This window comes from Sturnus vulgaris, chromosome 16, assembly GCF_052056855.1.
Source record: "Sturnus vulgaris isolate bStuVul1 chromosome 16, bStuVul1.hap1, whole genome shotgun sequence".
NCBI classification, from domain to species: domain Eukaryota; kingdom Metazoa; phylum Chordata; class Aves; order Passeriformes; family Sturnidae; genus Sturnus; species Sturnus vulgaris.
The window spans coordinates 3,652,925-3,672,273 of NC_142258.1; the positions used below are offsets into that span (position 1 = coordinate 3,652,925).

The 19,349-nt window shown below is 47.7% G+C and overlaps 1 protein-coding gene across 2 annotated transcripts; it reads right to left on the bottom strand.

Annotated features, from left to right (window-relative positions):
• Nucleotides 1-18,237, bottom strand: LOC106849722 (cytochrome P450 3A29-like). 2 transcript variants are annotated; one of them, XM_088174292.1, is made up of 13 exons: nt 18,041-18,237; nt 10,938-11,031; nt 9,843-9,895; nt 8,632-8,731; nt 8,122-8,235; nt 7,463-7,551; nt 6,707-6,855; nt 6,102-6,229; nt 5,716-5,800; nt 4,925-5,085; nt 4,525-4,751; nt 2,972-3,134; nt 1-1,129 (listed from the first exon to the last, which is right to left on the bottom strand). In XM_088174292.1, exons 1-13 carry the CDS (start codon nt 18,085-18,087, stop codon nt 1,034-1,036), a joined length of 1,506 nt encoding a protein of 501 aa, XP_088030418.1. In that variant the 5' UTR covers nt 18,088-18,237; the 3' UTR covers nt 1-1,033. The 2 variants fall into 2 exon arrangements, with proteins under 2 accessions (XP_088030418.1, XP_014725997.1); XM_014870511.2 differs by lacking the exon at nt 18,041-18,237 and adding an exon at nt 11,875-11,990.
• Between the last annotated feature and the right edge of the window lie 1,112 nt (nt 18,238-19,349).

Sequence of the window (19,349 nt, forward strand, 5' to 3'; positions counted from 1 at the left end):
TGGGCACAGAAAAGGCAAGAGAACTTTTTACTGCAGTTAGCATTCCAGCAGCAGTTTTTTGAGGAATAATATGAAAGTCTAGTCCGTACAAAAATTACAAAGTTTGGCAAGATTTTGAAGCTCTCAATAGGCAAAGGCACCTTTCTTCCAGACAGGATTGCCCAGGACGTCTGAAGGCTCTTAGTGCTGCACCCTGCATAATTATTAATTTAGTTAAATTGGTCTTACAGTGGCCTAATATATATCAAACTAAAAGGTGTCATGATAGCAGTATGGATGGTGCCTGTATTGACAATCCCTCCCATGGCAGGTGGCTGCATGCCCACGATAAAATAAGCAATCAGGAAACACATGTGGGACACTTCTCTCTCATTCTGCAAATCTCCAGTTCTTAGGGGTAACTGCTTCTCTCTGGGCTCCTCCAGTTAACTCATCTCACTTGGAATTACACAAAAGCCATCTAAAATCATACCAAGATCTAAATAAATCAGCATCAGAAAATCTGCTGCAGGCATTCAGTCCTGTAAGGACATGACCATTTTAATACTTGTCAGGGTCACAGCACAGAGCTGAGGAAAGAAGCCCTGAACAACTCTGAATTCCCAGGAGAATAAAACCAGAAGACACAGAGAGTCACCCAGCAGGTAGTGGGAACAGGAGCAATGGCAGCATTACTTAACTATGTGCAATTTGCTCTCCCTATCTTGATTTAAATTACACTGCCAGAAGAGACTGACAGTGTCTGGAATCAAATTGCTTAGAAAAGTGCCTCTTCAGAGAGAGAGAAAAAAATGCCCAAATAACTCGAGTGCAAATGGTCGTGCAAAATGTCTATTGTGATTGGGGACAGCAGGACCTGGGGCCCATGTTCATTAGGATAATGCTCATGTAATTATGCTGGGCCAAACCCCCATGAAATGAGGGGGGGACTGCCCCCCTGACACTCCTACAGCACACACATTAACCTGGTCTCCTCTCAAGAGCTGGAGGAGGCACCATTAAATAACAGTCTCTTGCTCTGTTCCTGCTTCCTTCACTTCTTCAGGTCAGCCTGGGCTCTGGGGACCATCTTCAGGACAATGGGCTGCTTTGGCTGCATAAAACCTTTTGAGTCCAGGACCAGTGGGATCTTGAGCAGGAGATAAAAAACAACGGAACAGCCACGTCAGCTGGGAGAAAGGACAGACAGGACAAAAGGAGCCCTAAGCTCTCACACATCCCAGCTACCACTTGTTTTCAATGCATTTCCCAGCTCACAGGTGTACTTACAGCAGGACCATCACTATTGCTCATGCAAAGCGGCCACCAGCAGGTCTTTAACAGCCCTCAGCTCTTGGAAGAACTGGTTGGTGAGTTCTGGCTTTCACGTGGTGTGGTACAAAGAGCTCAGTGCACTGATCAAGGGAAGAGCAGCCAAACCCCACCCAGGGTGCTGCAGCTAAATGGGGGCATGCAGTGCCATTTTGTTTAATGCAGAAGTGTGTCAGTACTAAGGGCAGCTAGATCATAATGGGAGCTGGAGGAACAGTAAGCTCTCCAGGAAGAGCAAAACTAAAATCACTGCTCAGACCGAGTAGCAAAGCAAAAGATCCTCAACATGAAAAGTTTCCATGGGGTGAGCTGGGACTCTCATTAGAAACAACATTTAAAGCTCTCTCCCCATCAGGACTAGGGTGACACTCCCCCAGCCCAACAGGACACATTCATTCCCCATATCCCAGTAAGCTTTGTTTCACGAAATTTAAGCAACATGGCTTGGAGCCCAGTGTGCCATCAGTGGAGCAGTGAGAGGAGGCTGCAGCTTCCATATACATGTTCCAAAGGGATGTTCCAGCATGAAATTTTCCCTCCCACTCCGATCTGATGTGCATGACACCTTCTGTAGAAAAAAGGGCTGAAAGAGCCCCATAAACCTATGGGCACCAATAATACAATACATATTTAACTTGTCTCCTTTTAATTAAAGGCGGTTATAAAAAGAATCAATTTTATGGATTGCAGAGGACTAGAAAAATGTCATTAGACTTGGGGGAGGGTGGATAGGTCACTGCATTGTTAATGGACTATTACAGTCTTTCACCTCCAGGTTACTAGTTGAGCTGCAATCTGAATCTGCAGAGATTCCAGCTGAGCACTCGTGCCAAGTAATAATTTAATAAGGACTTTTCTGTTTCTTACAACAAACGTCCTTTGAGTGACTTGTTGCCCCCTCTACTCTGATTTCCCAAGCTCTCCTCATCAACAGCCTTTTGCAGCAATGAGTGCAGGGAGCTGGGTCAGGCTGGAAGCACCGTGGTGCTGCCTGCCTGAGGCACAGGAGCTGCCATGCTCTCAGCAGGGCTGGACTGACACATCATTTCCAACAGCTCCTGCATTTATTTCATGTCAAACACTCCCAACCCAGCAAGGCCCATCCCATCAGTACTGTATGCAGCATTCACTGGCATCCTGGGCAAAACCAAAGCCTGCTGGGATCCTGCATAGCCCCAAAGAGGGAGAGGGTCACCAATTCAAACTTAACCCAGATTGTGCTTGCTTGAAAATTGGTACCCTTTAGGGACTTCCCTGGCCCATAAGAGATGAATTTTGGTGTCTTGGGATGTCCCACAGAGAACAGCCATATTTGTGTTGCAAACCACAGCTTTGGCACAGGCTGGGATATATTCTTTTCCTGCTTTCTGGAGCAGGGTCTTTCTAAGCAGGGTCAAACTGACCAATAGTGCACTGCAGGGGAGAGCACCCCACAATTTAGGAGCACCCAAACATAGGCACAGGACCTCAGGGATTTCAGCCTAAACATCCCACTAACATGAAATACACTTCTGTAGAAGCTTTTTTAAAAAAGCGTAAATAACTTGTGGTGAACCCCTTAAAATTAACTGAGAAGATTTAAACAATTATTATGCAATAGTAGGACCATCTCAAAGGGAGTAAGGGGCATATAATGAGACACATCACCACCCATCCTCACCGGTGTGTCTTTGCAGGGTCTGAATGAGAAGTTCTGCAACAGGACAACCACAGCCACCTTCACGACGAGGAGAGCAAACCTCATCCCTATGCAGTTCCTGGGGCCAGCCCCGAATGGCAGGAAGGTGTAGGGGTCAATACTTTCTTTGTTCTCTTTACTGAACCTGATTATAACAACAGAAAAAAACAAGTTAGCTCGAGCCACTCTGTTCCACGATGTGTCAGCTTCCAAAACTGAAGTGATGAGTTGTCTGGGAAGGGAAAAGCTTTTTGTGTTTCTGTGCATATTAGAAGCTAAGTCCCTTATTTCTATCTCAATAGATGTGTTATGCCTCTACTTTCATCCTATTGCTCAGATTTGGTTGTGCAAATCCAGGAGCATTGGGTGTCTTGGGAATACCTGAAATATGCTAATGGATTTCATAACTACTCTTTTCTCAGAACTCCCTCTCAGCTCCAAAACTGAAGCCAGATTTCAAACCCTAAACCACACAGGTCTACAGCTCCACAGCTTCCCTGTAGATCAAAGGACCGAGTGAACACAAAGATGTTCTCCCCCTGCGTGACTAAAGGCAGGGCTGCTTTTGAGACATGCCAGCCCCATTCCTTGCCTCATCATGAAAAACAGGGAAGAACAATCAGCTTCACAGAGAAATTTGCCACTGAGCATTTTCAGTAATACTTCTTAGTGATCAGTTGGTTTTTATGTCAGAAAGCTTTTCATTCCCAGTGCATGAGGTACAAACCTCAGCCATGCTAAGTCAGAAGTGAAGTGTCTCACTACTGAGACACCAGCACATCCCTCTGATGAACTCTCAGCAAGGCAAGTGAGCCCTAAAGAGTTCCTGACCAGCTACCCATTAAGGATGTGCCTACTGGAGCAACTGGTGTAGCCTGGCCCATTGCCAGAGTACTCCCATTTGGGTGTTTCCTTCTAAATCCAACACAAGGTGACCACAGGCATCATAGCTGCTTCTGCCTGATACCACTACCATGTTTTGTCTCAAAGGTCACCACATCCCCACACCAGGATTAGTTTCCAGGCGTATTTCAGCTCCTGCTCTCTCTGGACCAAGTCTCAATGGCTTGGTGACCACCTGAAGATTACCAGGCTCATGGTATCCCAGGTCTGCCTTGGGCTATTGCCTCATTTTGCAGGGTCTGTCAGAGCTCCTAAGCAAAGATTGCTTCATAACTTGAGTTAAAAATTGAGTTTTATTTCCTACCCATCTTTGCCCTTCCACTGCTGATTTGCAGGGCATAGTGCCAGTCACCCAATGGCTCTTGCTTTAATATCTGGCCATAAACCCCTCAGTGTTACAGCTGCTGGGAGCTGCTCTCACTGTTGCTCCCTTCAATGCAGTTAATTAAATTCCATGCACAGTTTATGGATGTAGATCATAAAACTCCCCTCACGCTAATGCTGGGACTAGATGTCAGACAATGATAAATGCCTAATTTAAATGTTATAATCACGCATTCCCCACTTTTGCTGCCATTTCCACTCCCAGGGCTGAGGTTGAGCATGCAGCAATTCCCCCACGTGGCCCTCACCTCTCTGGCCTGAACTCATCTGGCTCTGGCCAGTACTGCGGGTCGCGGTGCAGCACAAAGGCTGGGATCAGGACCGCCATTCCCTCTGGAATAGTCACTCCATTGAGCTCCACTGTCTTCTTGCAGACCCTCTCGAGCCGGCCCCCAACAGGGTAGAGGCGGATGGATTCGTTCACCACCATATCCAAGTACTCCATCTGAGTGATGGCGCTGTACGTGGGAGAGGCCTGGGAGAGGAATGGGGGGACTGAGAACACAGCACTGCAACTGCCACCCCTACAGCCCCCCAGTGCTTCCAGGGAAGGGGGAATCTCAGTGCCAGCACCTCTGCCACTCTGTTTCCAGCCTAGGTTAGCAAGGCAGGTGGGAACAAGCCCAGCATCTTCCCTCTCTCCTTTACCTTGTTGGGCAGGTGTGTATCGACCTCGTCCTGGAGTCGCTGCTGCACGTCAGGGTGAGTAGCCAGGTTGTAGGCTATGTAGCTGAGGGTGGAGCTGGTGGTCTCATAACCAGCAAAGACAAAGATAAGAGCCTGGGCCAGAACCTCCTCATCACTTAATGCTGAAAAAAGGCATAGAAGCACATACAAGAACCTGAGAATTACAGTAATTAACCCTTGGGAATTCAGGATCCCTGTCATCAATGTAGGAAATGCTACTCCTAGCTGTGTAACAGTTGGTAAAGGAAACATCCAGCTTACCCTCTGGTATCACACAGGGGTGTAGGATGCAGTGCAGTGCAGTGTGTCCTATAAATACCCTGTCCTGGCACCTCAAAAGTTTAAAAGCATCCTGCCTTGAGTGCACAGACCAGGACTATCTTCTTACAGTTTACCTGGGATAGGGAACAGTGATGAGCTCACAGGTGAGCAAGGTACACACAGCATATGTGCTTTGTGTGCTTTTTGATCTACAGCCAATATTACTGGCCTTCAGAGACAACAAAGTAAGAAATGGGGGTATGGAGATACTCACTCTTTTTGTTCTTTGTTGCACAAACACACCCCAGAAATTATCCCAGGTAATGAGATATAATAAAACTACGGCTGACCTTTGATAAACATCATTATGGCCCCACTGCTGAGACCTTGAATCTTTCATGGGATTAATGACTAATATCCTCTCCCTGCTTCCCTTTTATATGGATAAGGAACTGCTTTCTGCTGAGAGGAGGGCACATCTCAAGACATACTTTTTTCCAAGTTGGTCTCAGCAGACCTGGAGCCATCATGTGTGTTCTGTGATTCAATCATGAGCTGCAGGAAATCCACCCGGTCCTGGGGAGAAACAGAGGCAGAGACGTGGGTGGGGAGGAGGCAAACCTTGTCCAGCACAAGTCCCTTGCTGAGACACCTGCTCCACTCACAGCTCATGGCTTCAGTACATGATGAGGTCTGAACTACAGACCCTCCAGGAACACAGACACTTTCTCCACTTGGACACCCAGGCAGGGCGTGGTTCTTGTTTATCTTGGGTTTGGAGAAAAGGTGACACACCACAGCTTCTGAAGATGCCACCAGGTTCCACCTGCACTCAGGATTTTTCTCGAAGAGAAGAGGCCCCCTAGGCTGGACTCACCGTGCTGCTGCCCTTTTCCCGTTCCTTCTTCATTTTTGTGAAGACATTCTTGAAGAACTCCATGACGTCTGAGGGTAACAGAGTCACCTTCATCCTCTCCAGCACAGGGATAACAAAGGGGAACAACACTAAAAGGAAAGAACAGACCAACACCTGAGCTCAAAGGGGCCCTGAGAAAATCAAAACTGGCACAAAACGTAGAAAGGAGTAGTACATCTGGACCTTGACGCTTTTTGTTGCCTCCATCTCTTTTTACCTAACCATGGCTGGGATGCAACAGCACTTGAGAACATCCTCCATATATTACTTTTTGACCACAATACCATGCTAAGTGCAGCTCTCTGTGATAGAGCAGCTCTCCACCATATCTGCAAACAGGCCTCTCCTCATAGGAGGATGCTGCCAAGATCCACATGGGCTGTACAAATCCTGGCTGTGGTCTCCTCGGGGAAATATTTTTACAGATCTGAGACTGTAAATCCAATCCTGCAAGCGTTGAGCATCTCCCATATGGCAAAAAGGACTCAAAGCTACTAAGGGAGCTACCAGAAAATGCAGGACCTTTGACATCAATTCAGGGCTATATGAGATGAGGTTTGTCATACCTAAGAGTAAGAACACAGGACTTAGGAAACTGAATTGGAGAAATTTCTTAATGTTGATGACAAAGGGGTCATTGGGGTTGCTCATGGAGTCAATATTGACACTGAAAGAAGTGCTGGTCACCACATCCATGCTGTAAGCTCCAAAAATGCTGAGTAGAGAAGAAGAGAAAGTGAATGAGATGAACCCAACCACAGCAGTAAATAAGAGCTCATCTAGAAACAATCCTTGTTAGAGGGAATCTCTCTTAATGCACAGTCCTAACGTAGTAGGTCTGTCCTTATCTGGCAATAGCCACGATTTTATTTTTGAAGTTTCCCCACTGCATTCATTCCCCCAACTTTTCTCAGCTTCAAAAACCTAAGCTGTAGTTTGAAAGCACTGAACTTCAGTCTAGAGTAACAACAACTATATTCTGATTTTCATCTGTAAAAAGAGATTGCAAAAATGACACCCAAAATACCACAGCAGCTTGTGCAGCTTCTAGAAAAACTCTGGGAAATGCTTCCTACCTCAAAATGCATCCACAGTAAAATGAAATGGGGAAAGGGCACAGCTCTGCCATTTGAGCAGAGCAGAGCACAGCAAGCCCACCACTGAGAACATGCCATGCCACGACTGCTGTGGACATTTTGTGGACTATGGCTTCCATAGCTGACAAGGGATCCATGCTGCAGCATGGAAAAGGCTCTCCATGAACAACCCCTTCCCCACACTGAATACAAACCCTTTCCTGTCAGCCTCACAAAGTTACTCACTCCTTTGCAGTCACGAACTCATCATTAGCCACTTTCTTCTCAATGTTTTGCACTAGTTTTTCACCATAGTGATTAATGATAGGGAACATCTGAAATGCAAACCAAAGTAGAAAGCACTGTTGACTCTTTTGCTGCCACCAAACAAGGCTGGGCCACACTGCCACTTGCCACACCTGGCTTGGGGAGGAAGGGCAAGGTCTCATTTCCAGGCCACAGGCATTGCTTTTTCTCATCTTAACAACCTGTTCAGAGAGCTGACTAGGACTGAGCAAGGCTCTCCTCCAAAAATCCACACCCAGTGCCCACTCCAGCTTAGCATCCACTCCAGCTGGAAGTGAACATGGCTCCTGGGAGCATGGAAAATGGACAAGCCTTGTGTGAGTGATGTGTTTAGCAGGATGGATATACAGGCCATAGGGCCAACAGCCTCAGCTTGCAATGCCTCGTGTGCTCTTTGATCCCCCAGCCTGTTCTCCTGACTCCCTCCCCAGGAAGGCAGACAGACACTGCATTGCTGAATGGTAGCAACAACACAGGTGCTCATGGATGTGGTCCAGGCAAACAGGACGATTTCCCTATTTAAGGGGAAGGTCTGCACTCACAAACAGCTCAGTTCTCCTCCAGTTATGGATGTAAAGTACCAGTGGCCTGTGCTTTACCTCCTTCAGCTTCCCACTGGTGAAGGCTGGAGACAGCACTGTACGAATCCTTCTCCACTGCTCATCTTCAGCCACGTTGAGGGCTGACGAGAGGATCCCGTTCAGACGAAAGTTCTGCACAGGGGAACAGGACACAGGTGAAGGTTTACAGCCCCTTTCCATGTGACAGAAATGCAAAGAAAAACCTTCCACGGAGAGCTGACTCGGCCCCTGAAGTCATGTCAGCAATAGTTCAACCAGCAAACAACAGAAATGGAAACATAAGTGTAAGAGTCATAAATGACATCAGGGCCTAGGGCACATCCAGGCTGATGGGCCAATGTCCCAGTCAGAGTGGCCCCTACACTTCCCTAGCAGACTTTTGATGTTGGTACCATCAATAAACTGGGGCACATCACACAGCAGTACTTGCTGAAGGGCTTAGAGAAGAACTGAAACCAAGAAGAAACTCCTTCTTTCTTGTTGCATGTGCTCTGTACTGAACAGCAAAGCGTGGGACTAAGTACTTACCCGGCGATTAGTAAAAATGTTGTAGCACTCTTTCACCAGGATGTTTTTGATGAGGATGGGGTCCAAAACAGCCAGCACAGGCTGCCTGCCATCATAAAACCTAAGCCAAGAGAAATCCACAGTCAGTCCATCCTTCATGGTCAGCTGGAGCAAAAGCAGCCTGCTCTGTCTATGGTCAGAGCCATGGCACAAAGGGTTTGGGCCCTCTGACAAAACAGCTGGAAGGATGAGGCTGAAACCTGTTTATTATGTAGTAGAAGAGGAGAAAGGGAACGAAAGTGACAAACATGGGCAGCATGAGCATTTCTAGCAATTATTGTGGTACTGAAGAGTTGCCAAAGCTGTGTGGGTTTAGATAAAAGGCAGCTTTTTGCAGCTATGCTGATCCCCTGCACTTGGGCTGTCTGAGTTGTTTCCACTACTGATGGCTGGAGACAAGAAATCCACACCAAACAATCCACCTGTGGAGGAAGGAGATTTCCTGCCTGGCCTACAAGGCACTGAAAGGTGTAAAACTCATCTGTCTCCTCCATTTTCCAATCAACAGAGACAGAAAAACTTAAAAGTCATGGTGTGGGCTAAAGGGCAGGGAGCCCTGAGCCACAGCTGAGGAAAGCTGCCATCTTCAAGAAGCCTGTGAACATTTAATCTTTCGAAAAAAAAAATGCACCAGGTTTTATGAAGCCTCCCAGGATTTTTTTTTTTTTTGCAGAGCAATTTGGTTTCGGTTTGAGAGGTTCTCAGTAGAAGCATAATAAAAGGCCCTTGTACAAAACAAGCACTGTGCAGGGAGCAGGGAAGCAGGTTGAAAGGTAGCTTGTGCCCCAGCTCTGGGAGAAGCAGGGAGCAAGATGAAAAACACTGTGGCAGCCTGCAGCTTGCTTTCTGCTCCAGACACACAGAAGAGCAGCTTCAAAGGCAGGAGGCTCAGTTTGACACCAAGTAGTGGAGGTGATTTTCAAAGCTTATGCAAAGAAATGACCCCACAAACTGGCCATCACCATCCCAGCCCCACACCACACTGAAATCCCAGCAGGAGAAAAGCCTTGGAGAGATGGGTGGAGACTTTCCCAGTGGTAAAACTCGATTCTCCCAGGCTCTCACTGCTGGAATTAGAGTGCTGAGGAACATAACATCAATGCAACTTCTCCCATTCTATTCTGGGGCTGTGGAGCACTCCAAACTGGTAGTTCCATCCTGCAGAAACTCACCCCCAGATTTTTCCATACTTTTCAAAGCATTTCTGATCAAAATTGTGGACTCCCTGGAAAAGAAGAAAGGAGAAATGAACAGTTTGCCAGTGAAAAGTGATCAAAGCAGGCCACAGCTGGCAGCACAGTGCATCCCACGGCCCCATTGTAAGTGGCAGAGGTTGAGGTTGGGAGGTGCATGGTCCTCTTAAACATCACATGGATGCTTAGGGGACATTTGCATTGGAGAGAAAAAAGAGAGCAGAGATTTTAAAAAAATTCAAAAAAGATACTTTCAACTTCCCCCAGCCAACCTGTTCTAAAAATGTAATGAAGACAAGGTATGACAGAGTACAAAGTTTTAGTGAGCAGAGTTAGGAGGCAGAACTGGATCCCAGGGTGTCCTTTCACCTTCAGCTCAACAAGTTAGAGCTGCTGCTACCTTGTCCTCATATGATCTTCCGCTGCAGTTACTGAACTGAACACACATTTTTACTTTGTTTCCATTAGGGTTTTAACCGATATTTCATGTAATGATGAAACTTACAGGACACATAAGGCTCACTAAACCATTAGTAAGAGGCAGCAGGCATGATGTAAACCCTTGTTTACAAGCTACTGCCTTATTATTTGATGAGGTTTGGTAGCTTGATAATGTTTGAGTTTTATTTAAAAATGTATTTGTCTGGCTTAGTCTCAGGCTGGCCCAAGCGTAAGTGGTTGAATGAAGCATTTCTGGGGCTAATTCAGCCTCTTCATGCTGATGATAAAAAGGGCAAAGAAACATGCAGTTCCCAGAAAACAGCAGTCTTAGGAATGTCTCCAGTAATTTGTTTTCTGTTTCCAAAAGAACTTCACCGGCTCGAGAGCAGGTAGAAACACAGGGAGAAACTAAAAATTTAAATTACAAAGTAGTTTTAAAATACAGCACACCTCATTCAGGTCAGCCTGAACTTTTTATGTTCTCCATGTGACCAAAGAGCTTCCCACCTAAAAGGATACTTTTCATCTGACGGAATCAAGGACAACGGAAAGACTTGCCCAAAGAGTGGGGAAAACAGCACCAGCCACAAGAAGGATTTAAGGCACTACAGAGCAGCAGCTGCTGGTACTCACATGCTGGTACTCCAGGAAAGTTCCCACAAATGGCAGAGGCCGTGGGCCAGGAATGCCCAGCTTCTTGAAGGTCTGGTAGGGCCATATCCCATAGCTGCCAAGTAAAGAGCATGTGAGAAGCACTTATGCAATGAAAACAGAAGATACTTCTTCCTGAGCACAGGGAACTGCTTAAACAACCGGTTTCTGTCACTCAGGGAAAGCTGAAATTATGGACCAGCAGCAGCCCTGCTGAGGATACTCTTTGCAATAAATGCAGGATCACTTGGGGTACATTTTGATGGAACTCGAGGGCTGAAAGGAGCTGCAGCCCAGCCTAAGCAAATCAGTGTACCTGGGTACTTCAGGGCTTTACTCAGGGCCTCATTTGGTTGCCCAGCTCAGACAACTGCGGCTCAGGTGACTCAGGAGATATCTCGGAGCGACTGAGTTCTGAAGCTGAGGCCTGCCCTTGTGTTTGTCTTTGCAAAGACCTCCTGCGATGCTCAGGTGGCACGGCAGGGACATAAATTACCACAGCAAAATTAAGTTTTTGCCTGTATAGCTCAGTACAGCTCCCCTGAGCCACATAAGCCGAAGTTCGGCCAACAGAACTACTTAATCGGGGGGTTCTGCTGGCAGCAGCTCCGGCATTGCCCTGCGCTGCTCCCAGCTGGCACAGCCCAAGGACGCCACGGGCGCTGCTGTCTTTAAACACACGGAAGTTTAAGTTTCCTTCTTGGGAAAAGCTAAAAAAGAAATGTAAAAAATCAAGGATTTCCTTCAATTTTCCTCCCTGCCCAGCCCAGCCCAGCCCAGCCCAGCCCAGCTCAGCTCGCTCCTTCCCGCAGCCGCCCTGAGCAGCCCCCGGTTGTGTCCCCGGTGTTTTCAGCGCTAATTCATGAACTCGAACCCCGCTGACACCGGGCTGTTCTCCAGGAGAACGGCCTCTACTTACAGGGCCACGAGGCACAGGCAGGCGATGAGGAGCAGCCAGGTGACAGGGGAGAGGCTGGGCAGGAGCTGCATGGTGCCCGCTGTCCGCCCGCTTCTGCCACCGCCCCGGTCCTGCCCGGCCCAGCCCGGCCTGGCCCGTGCCCGCCATGACGTGAGGGAGGCGGCGCTTCCGCGCCCGCTCCGAGCCTCAGGGCCCGGCCCCGGGATCGGGGCTCTGCGGGATCGAGGTGCGGGTCCCCGCTCCCCTAGGGCTGGAAATTGCTGAAAGGACGGTTTGCACAAATGAGCGGAGCAAAGGGCGGCAGCGCCCCGAGCTCCTCGTGCTGCCTCTGCAGGGACAGGGAGCTGCTCGTGTGTCCCGTGTGTCCCAACCCCGGGGGTGTCCCCTTGTGCCTCCTCTCCCACCCCCATGGGGCAGGCCCTGTATCTCCTATCTCCTGTTTAGGGTCCGGGAGGGAAGGGGCTGGAGGAGAACAAACACCTGCCCAGGCTGAAAGGCGCTCGCTGCTCTCAGGCAGATCCTCCGAAGGATGCAATCCTGTGGCAGCATGACTTGTAATCGCCCTTATGCCGGTGGATTTCTGCCTGGTTCGGTGACCTGCGAGCCCGAGGGAGCCGGCAGGGCCGGGCCGTGTGGGCAGGAGGTGCCGGGGGCCGGGACTGGCACTCCCCAGCGATGTCACCTGGGGATGGATCCCCGCAGCCCCTCTGCCCTCTCTCTGCCCTCAGGGTTCACGAGATGATGACATTCGGCTTTAGGCAGCTCAGTTTCCCCCTCAGACACAGACACAGACACGGGGCTGGCTGCTCTCTGTCAGAGAAATGGGAAGTGCATTACGTTTACGGGGACACAGTGGAGCATCCACAGTTTAGTTCCAGCGAATGCAAACGCCCCGTGCTGGTGGGTGTGTGTGGGATGGGTCAGGACGTGGTGTCCTTTGTCCCTATCACACTGGGAAGGGCCACAAATCTCTCCCTCTGTCCAGCACTGTCCCCTTCTCTGTGTTCACTGAAGACACCAGTAGACCCACATGGACCCTACGTGCACATCACACTCACCTGCATCAGACATTGCTCCCCTGCCTTTGGCGTGCTCAGCCTTAAGGAAACCCAAGTGCTTCTGCAATTACCTGCCAGTGATATCTCATGCGGCTCTGCCTGCAGGCAAGTAGTGGATTTTGCCTCTGCCCAGACATTTCTGTTGCCTCATAAAACACACGCAGCGTGTGCTGAGCTGCCAGTGGGCTCAGCAGTCACCTCCACACTTAGGCAGAAGAGCTGAGCAGCAGCACTGCCAGTTTTGGTAGGTCAGTGTCTCAGACATCTCCAGCACTGCACAGCCACGATGTGCTCAATGATTCACATAATCATTCGCTGGCAGTAATCAATTAACCATTTTATGGAGGCACATCCCTGATTCCTGCTTCTCCAGGCTGCTCTGAAGAGCTGGGCTGTAGCAGCGTGCTGTGACATCAACTTTATTCTCCATTTTATGAGATCTGCCCCATTTAAGACACCTTGAAGCAACTGTACTCAGGGAGTTATTCTTTCTCCTGCATCCAAAGGCTGGTTCTTCTCCTTGATAGGTCCCATACATAAAGGACATAAAGAACAGCAGTGAGAGGCAGGAGGAGAAACCAGGTGCTGGAGCAGTAACTGCCAGGCTGGGATTAGCTGCATTTCTTCCCTTGCACAAACCCTTTGGTTTTCCAATAACTTTTAACAGCTGTTGTGATTTCTCAGTGGGAAGTGAGTTTGTGTTCAGTATTTTCTCCTCTCTCACACAGAAACTGAAACAAAGACTTCAGAGGAGAACAAGGATGTTAGCTAGCCCCCAGAATATGTGAATAAACTGTGCAGCATCTTTGCATACAAGAAAATTACTGATTTGTCCAAAACAGGTTGAGTGCGAGCAATTTACTGATTTTGAGATATGGTTCCCGGTGTGGCTGGTGAACCTCTGCAAACTCCTTATTTATCTGACTTTTGGTTTGGTTTTTTTGCAGGTCTCTTGAAGTGCTGTGTCTCTCCATCTCCCTAGATTTGAGAAAATCATAGTTGATAAAATGTCCACCTCCCAATCCAAATTGCTGCCATGACTCAGAGCTGCAGGTGGGGCCATTCTGAACACTCACTGTCAGATAATTTTATACAAATCACAAGTATTAAAGTGATGCTTTTATCCTTATGCAGCTCTTTAGACCAAATGTGGTGATATATTCTGTACTTACTGAGACTATTTTTCTAATGTGAATATCACTGAAATGGCACCCAGGAGGAATAAAGCAGAGGGAAAGGCTCTCCAGATCATTTTTCTGGCAACATTTAAAGGGGTTTAGCATTGTGGGCAAGCAAATTGCACAACAGGTCTGCAGGTGAGGGGCTGCTATGGTATCCTAGCACTTTCTCTGAGAGAATGGAAGAAAATTGCTCAGGTTTGGACTACACAAGTCTTGTATATCCAAGGCTGGTGATGCAGCAAAAACATCTTGGTATGTTTTGTGGTATGGAAGGGGGAGTGATGAGTGCTCCCCACTGCACTCGTGCAGCGGATGTGGTAAAACAAGTGAAAAATAGCAGCAGCAGCAGCCTGCAAGTTGACATCAATGCTTCTTCTAATTCACCTCTTCACAAAACTGTCACTTCTCCCCCTTCACCCCCTCCTATTTCGAGCAATAACTTATTAATAGGAGATGTCTTCAAGAGAGCTGCTAAACCCCTCTGGTAGGAGACACATCAATGCCAGTGACCTCTCTGATGTGCTGGTCTACAGGCACAGTTATATATTAGAAGGCAGAGCTGGTTCACAGCCCTTGTGATGTTTCCAGGGTTAGAGACCTGCACCTATAAAGGGCCCAGAGTGGTCCAAAAGGAATGTCCTCCTCTGGGTCGTGAGCACACGTGTCCTCAGCCTCTCTGACATCGCCCTTCTTACTGACACCAACACAGTGCCACTGCTTTCCCCATTAATAACAAATCCCAAGGACTCTAAAAAGGCTTTCTGGAGCCCTGGTGATGTTCACAGTGCTATTAAAAGACTATTTATTCTTATGCCCTGGGGAGAGGACGAGTAACTGAGTGTGACTCTCTTCCCCCATGGCAGGGTGTTCTGTGATGGTCCTGGGCAGCACTGAAGCCCTGGCCCTGCCCTCCCACGCTCATCCTCTGGCCACCATGTGATCCCTCACACTGTGGTGGTTCCTGGCATGTTTGTCCTTGCTGTGCCACCCTGGCAACAATCCCAGTTCAATAGTGACTCACACATTATCTACCACTCCTCTCTGCAGTGGCAGAGTGCTTTCATGCACTGGGTACTCTTCCTTTGTTTGTGTCAGCCACCCCAGAGCCCTTCTGCTGTGCCCTGCACTCCTCTGAGCTGGGAGGGAACAGGTGGCCAAGAACTGAGATATATGGGGATTCAAAAGCCAATGGTCACCATGGCTAACACAAACAGAAGGAGGCATGAACTGTGATAACTGGCTGCAATTACCAGTAAAAATGGGACAATATAACTTAGACCAACTGGAAGAGCAGTGACTGAACTGATGGGGCACAGAGGATGAGGTTAAACCTCATGCAGAACTTCAGTTTCTAAAAGCTCTGACAGAGAGAGAAACAAAAATTTTATCTAGAGGGTCGCCCCTGAAGGAGAGGGGATTTTACTGTCTGCTTATTGGGACTGAACAAGGCTAAGGGGAGAGAAGTCCTGCAGGAGTGCAGAGCACTGGTGGTAGGCCATCCCCAGGAGACAAATGCTCCCCTGCATCTCAGGCACTCTGTTAGAGAGAATGAGACATTCTCTTGCAAATAAGATAATGCTTATTATCTTATTTGCAAGATAATGTCTCCTTAGCTGCTGTGTTACAGATCCAAAGGTTTTCCTTTCCTTCATACACTATGGGAAAAGCCATGTTGTAACACACACAGTCTTTCTAACAGCCATAGCAAAATGTCAGCCCCATTAATAACCAGGCTTTTATTCACTGACTGTCCCATCTTTAACAATTCTCTTATTTTCCTTATTTTCCTCTCATCCCACAAACAGCTCTCATGAGCTGTTTATTCCTGGCTCTTCCTTACAAACCTTGCTCTCAAATGAGCCTCTTGAAAGGACTAAATGGGAAAGCACCAGATGTATGACATCCTCAAAGAGCTCCAGCAGCCAGGATAGACCAAGGGCTGGCACCAGCTTCTGCCTTCCCTCTCACCAAGCCCAAAACCACACAGTGCTTCATGCCTGGGTATTTCTGAGACCTCTGCAGAGCAAAAAGACCACGCTGCTCCTTTCATCCAGTGATGCTGCTGAATGCTCCTGAAGCATCGACAGCTGAAACCCATCTCCCTTACACTCCTCTATAATTTCTGAGCAAGGATGGAAAAATTATAAGCCACAGCCAGTGTTAAAATAAAAAAACCAATTCTGGAAAGCACAGCAGGGGCAGTGCTGTGTGCACTCCCCTCTCATGCTTGGACACCAGCACCTCCAAGGACAACTTCCCCCTTGCCTGTCTCACATTGGACCAGAGAACAACTCTGGCTTTTCAGACCTCCCAGCTGGTAGCTCAGTCTCACTGCATGAAGCAGCCAGTGCTTTCCAGAAAGTGTCATTGCACCACTTGAAATGACCTCAATTTCTGCCGAGCCACTTCCAAACCAGAAGTCAAGCCAGAAAAAGACAAAAATCATGACACACCCTGAAGGCACCATGTCCAAACACATGACATGCAGCCCTTTCTACCACCATCCCCTTACCTTCAAACCCACCCTATCTCACGAGGACACACATTAGAAACAATCCAGTCTTCTGGAATCTATTTTAGAGCCAGGATCTCTGTTCAGCCAGACCCAGCACTCAGAGCCACATTGCTGCCCAAGGACAGAGTCTGGCCCATTGTTTCTGTCTCCAGTGCCTGGGTTCCAGATATTTTTTCTGGATATGTTGTGGGTATGGGCTCAGGGCAGAGATGAAGCTGTTTGGCTCTTGAGTCATTTGGCATTGTGGACTCCCTATCAGCAGCTTCTGGATGTGAGCCATCCCCAGCATGTTCAGGCACAGTCCTTGAGAATCCAAGCAGGTATGGCTGGAGGCTTAGCATGCAGCCTCACAGGATTTCTCTATTGCAGCTAAAGCCAAGCATTTGTCTGGTTGGATTAACCCTTGCTGGCTTTGTGAAATGGGCTTCATTGAAAACAAGCATCTTTCTCTCACCTTTTAATTTCTTCTGTGGTGTGGAGACAGCTATGGATCAATGAAGGTGTCCTCATCGATCACCCTAGATGTTTTTTGCTGGACAGACAATTGAAATACTGAATCCTTCCTCTGCCAGTCCTCCCCACGGTGGGGGATAAAACATTTCTGAATTTCCATCAGGTTATGTGAGGTTTAATCCCAGAGGATACAATCTCCCAGCAGATTAAGTCAGTCTCAAATACATCTGAAAATTGACCCTTGTTTATCCCAGATTTCCCACAGTTCAGCTTCCCTGATGACTCCCATTGCCCTGCTCCTCTCCTGTTCCCCACCTCTGGGGTGTTCATACCAATCAGATGTGCTTGTACATACATAAAAAATAACTCAAGATTGAAAAAGTTTGTATTTACAAGTTGAGCCTTGTACTGTTGGAATTAGACTCTAATTAGGTCAGTCATGTTCCCCTGGTAGGGTAAGAATGATAGTGCTGGAAAACAGACAATTTATAAAGACCCAAAAATAACTCATCCTGCTGCTTTGTAAGAAGGATGTGTTTTCTTTGCCCTGTGCTGAGGACATTGCAGTCAAGGCCACTTGGGCACACTGATAGCAGCCACACAGACTGAGGCTTGGTCCCACAGGCAAAGCTGGCCTGTGCCTCAATTTCCTCCTACCACAGGTGGGATATTCATCCTTCCCAATTTGGGAGGGCTGTGGTGAGGTCACCTGTGTTTGTCAGGTATTTTGTCACTCTTGGCATGAGGCCCCAGGCTATATTACACAGGTTCTTTCTCCCAACTTGCATTTTAGCCTTATCTACAGCTTCTGTGAAGGGCACAAAGGGCACAAACTCAGATTAAGCAGGCTCAGGGTAAAGAACTAGTCCTTGGTTTTCCCCCAGCTGCTTTTCTAGGGTGTGTCATCAGCACAAATGGTGCACAGAATCCCTTGGAATTTGCACAAAGCAAGGAATTACCTTTGAGTGACACAGCGGGTGTTGGTCCCTTCTTCCTCTGAACACATTTTTGTCACGCAACCATGGTTTGCAGCTTTCTTGTTCCTCCACAGGCAGGTGCTGATCCTCTGATTCCACAAGACTTCACAGGTTTCAGCGCTGCCAACAAATTTGCCTTGTAAAGCCTCGAAGAATGACTTCACACGTCAGCCTGGTCTGATTTAGGATTATCCTAACTCGTTAACAAATGGTGATGAACGTGCCAATTGTCTGCTTAATGAAGGTTTCTACCAGTCTGGGAAGTCAGCGGCCACACCGCCTTGGCTTGGAGGGACGTGCCCAGCATTTCTAAGTAAACAAGACAGCAAAGCTAAAGAAACTCCTGGAGCACAGTGGAAGTGAACAAAAACCCAACAAAAACGTGTGTTCACATAAAGTTCCTTTTGATTTTGTGGGAAATGCAGGTTTGAAATGAAAATAATTAGTGAGGCAAGAGGAGGAGAGGAAAAATAATAAAAAAAAACAAGAGGCAGGCTTACAAAAAAAGAAAAAAAAAGCCCAAACAGAAAAGAAAAGGAGCAAGGAGAAAAATAAATAACCCTGGAGCAAAAACGCAGAGGGAAAAAGAGGGAACAAAAGAGACAAATAGCAGGAAAAGGATCAGTAATGAAAGCCCAGATTACTCGATTCAGTCAAGCCGCTGCTTGTGCTGTTCAGGGCAGGGCGGGAAGCCAATCTGTTTTCTCTGGTATTGTTTAGGCTACGAATACCGTGGCAGATTTCCCATCCACTCCCATGTTTATGTCCATGCTCCAATCCTAGCCGCAAAAACGTGTGGGGGAAACACATCCCAAGAAGAGTAAGGGCTGGAAGCTGGAGGATGATACACTTTGAAGCCAAATGGCCTCAAAAAAGCACTTCTGCACCTTATGGCAATTTTGCAGGATAATGTCTCGTCCATGAAATGCTGTGGCGGGAGGATTTTCATCTTCAAAATGGGTACAGTGATACCTCTGGGTTATTACAAGCTCCCAGCTGCAAAGGGCTGCCTGTATTTATACAACACTGCATTATTTATAATATCCTCTTCAGGAGCAGGAGAATATGAGTTCTTTCCTTCACAGTTTGGCTATTTTTTTTCTTCCCTTCTCCCACTTGGAAAACATTGATTTCTTGCCCTTATTTCTCCCACCAGAGCTGTAGCTGACCTGACTGTGTTTAGTTTCCTTCTCTAGGCCAGATGCTCAGTGAGTGAAAAGCACAACCAACCACCCTGGAATAACAGGGTTGCCCTGATTTCCCCCAGCTGGGATCTCCTCCTGCCTCCCCA

What these genes read in the sequence shown, in the direction of transcription:
- LOC106849722 (XM_014870511.2), bottom strand. Translation starts at nt 11,945, where the DNA reads ATGCAGCTCCTGCCCAGCCTCTCCCCTGTCACCTGGCTGCTCCTCATC. An exon ending in CCAGTGGGAAGCTGAAGGAG is followed by an intron (nt 7,552 to 8,121) that starts GTAAAGCACAGG and finishes TTTGCATTTCAG; the next exon opens with ATGTTCCCTATCATTAATCA. An exon ending in GAGTTCGTGACTGCAAAGGA is followed by an intron (nt 6,856 to 7,462) that starts GTGAGTAACTTT and finishes TTCTCTACTCAG; the next exon opens with CATTTTTGGAGCTTACAGCA.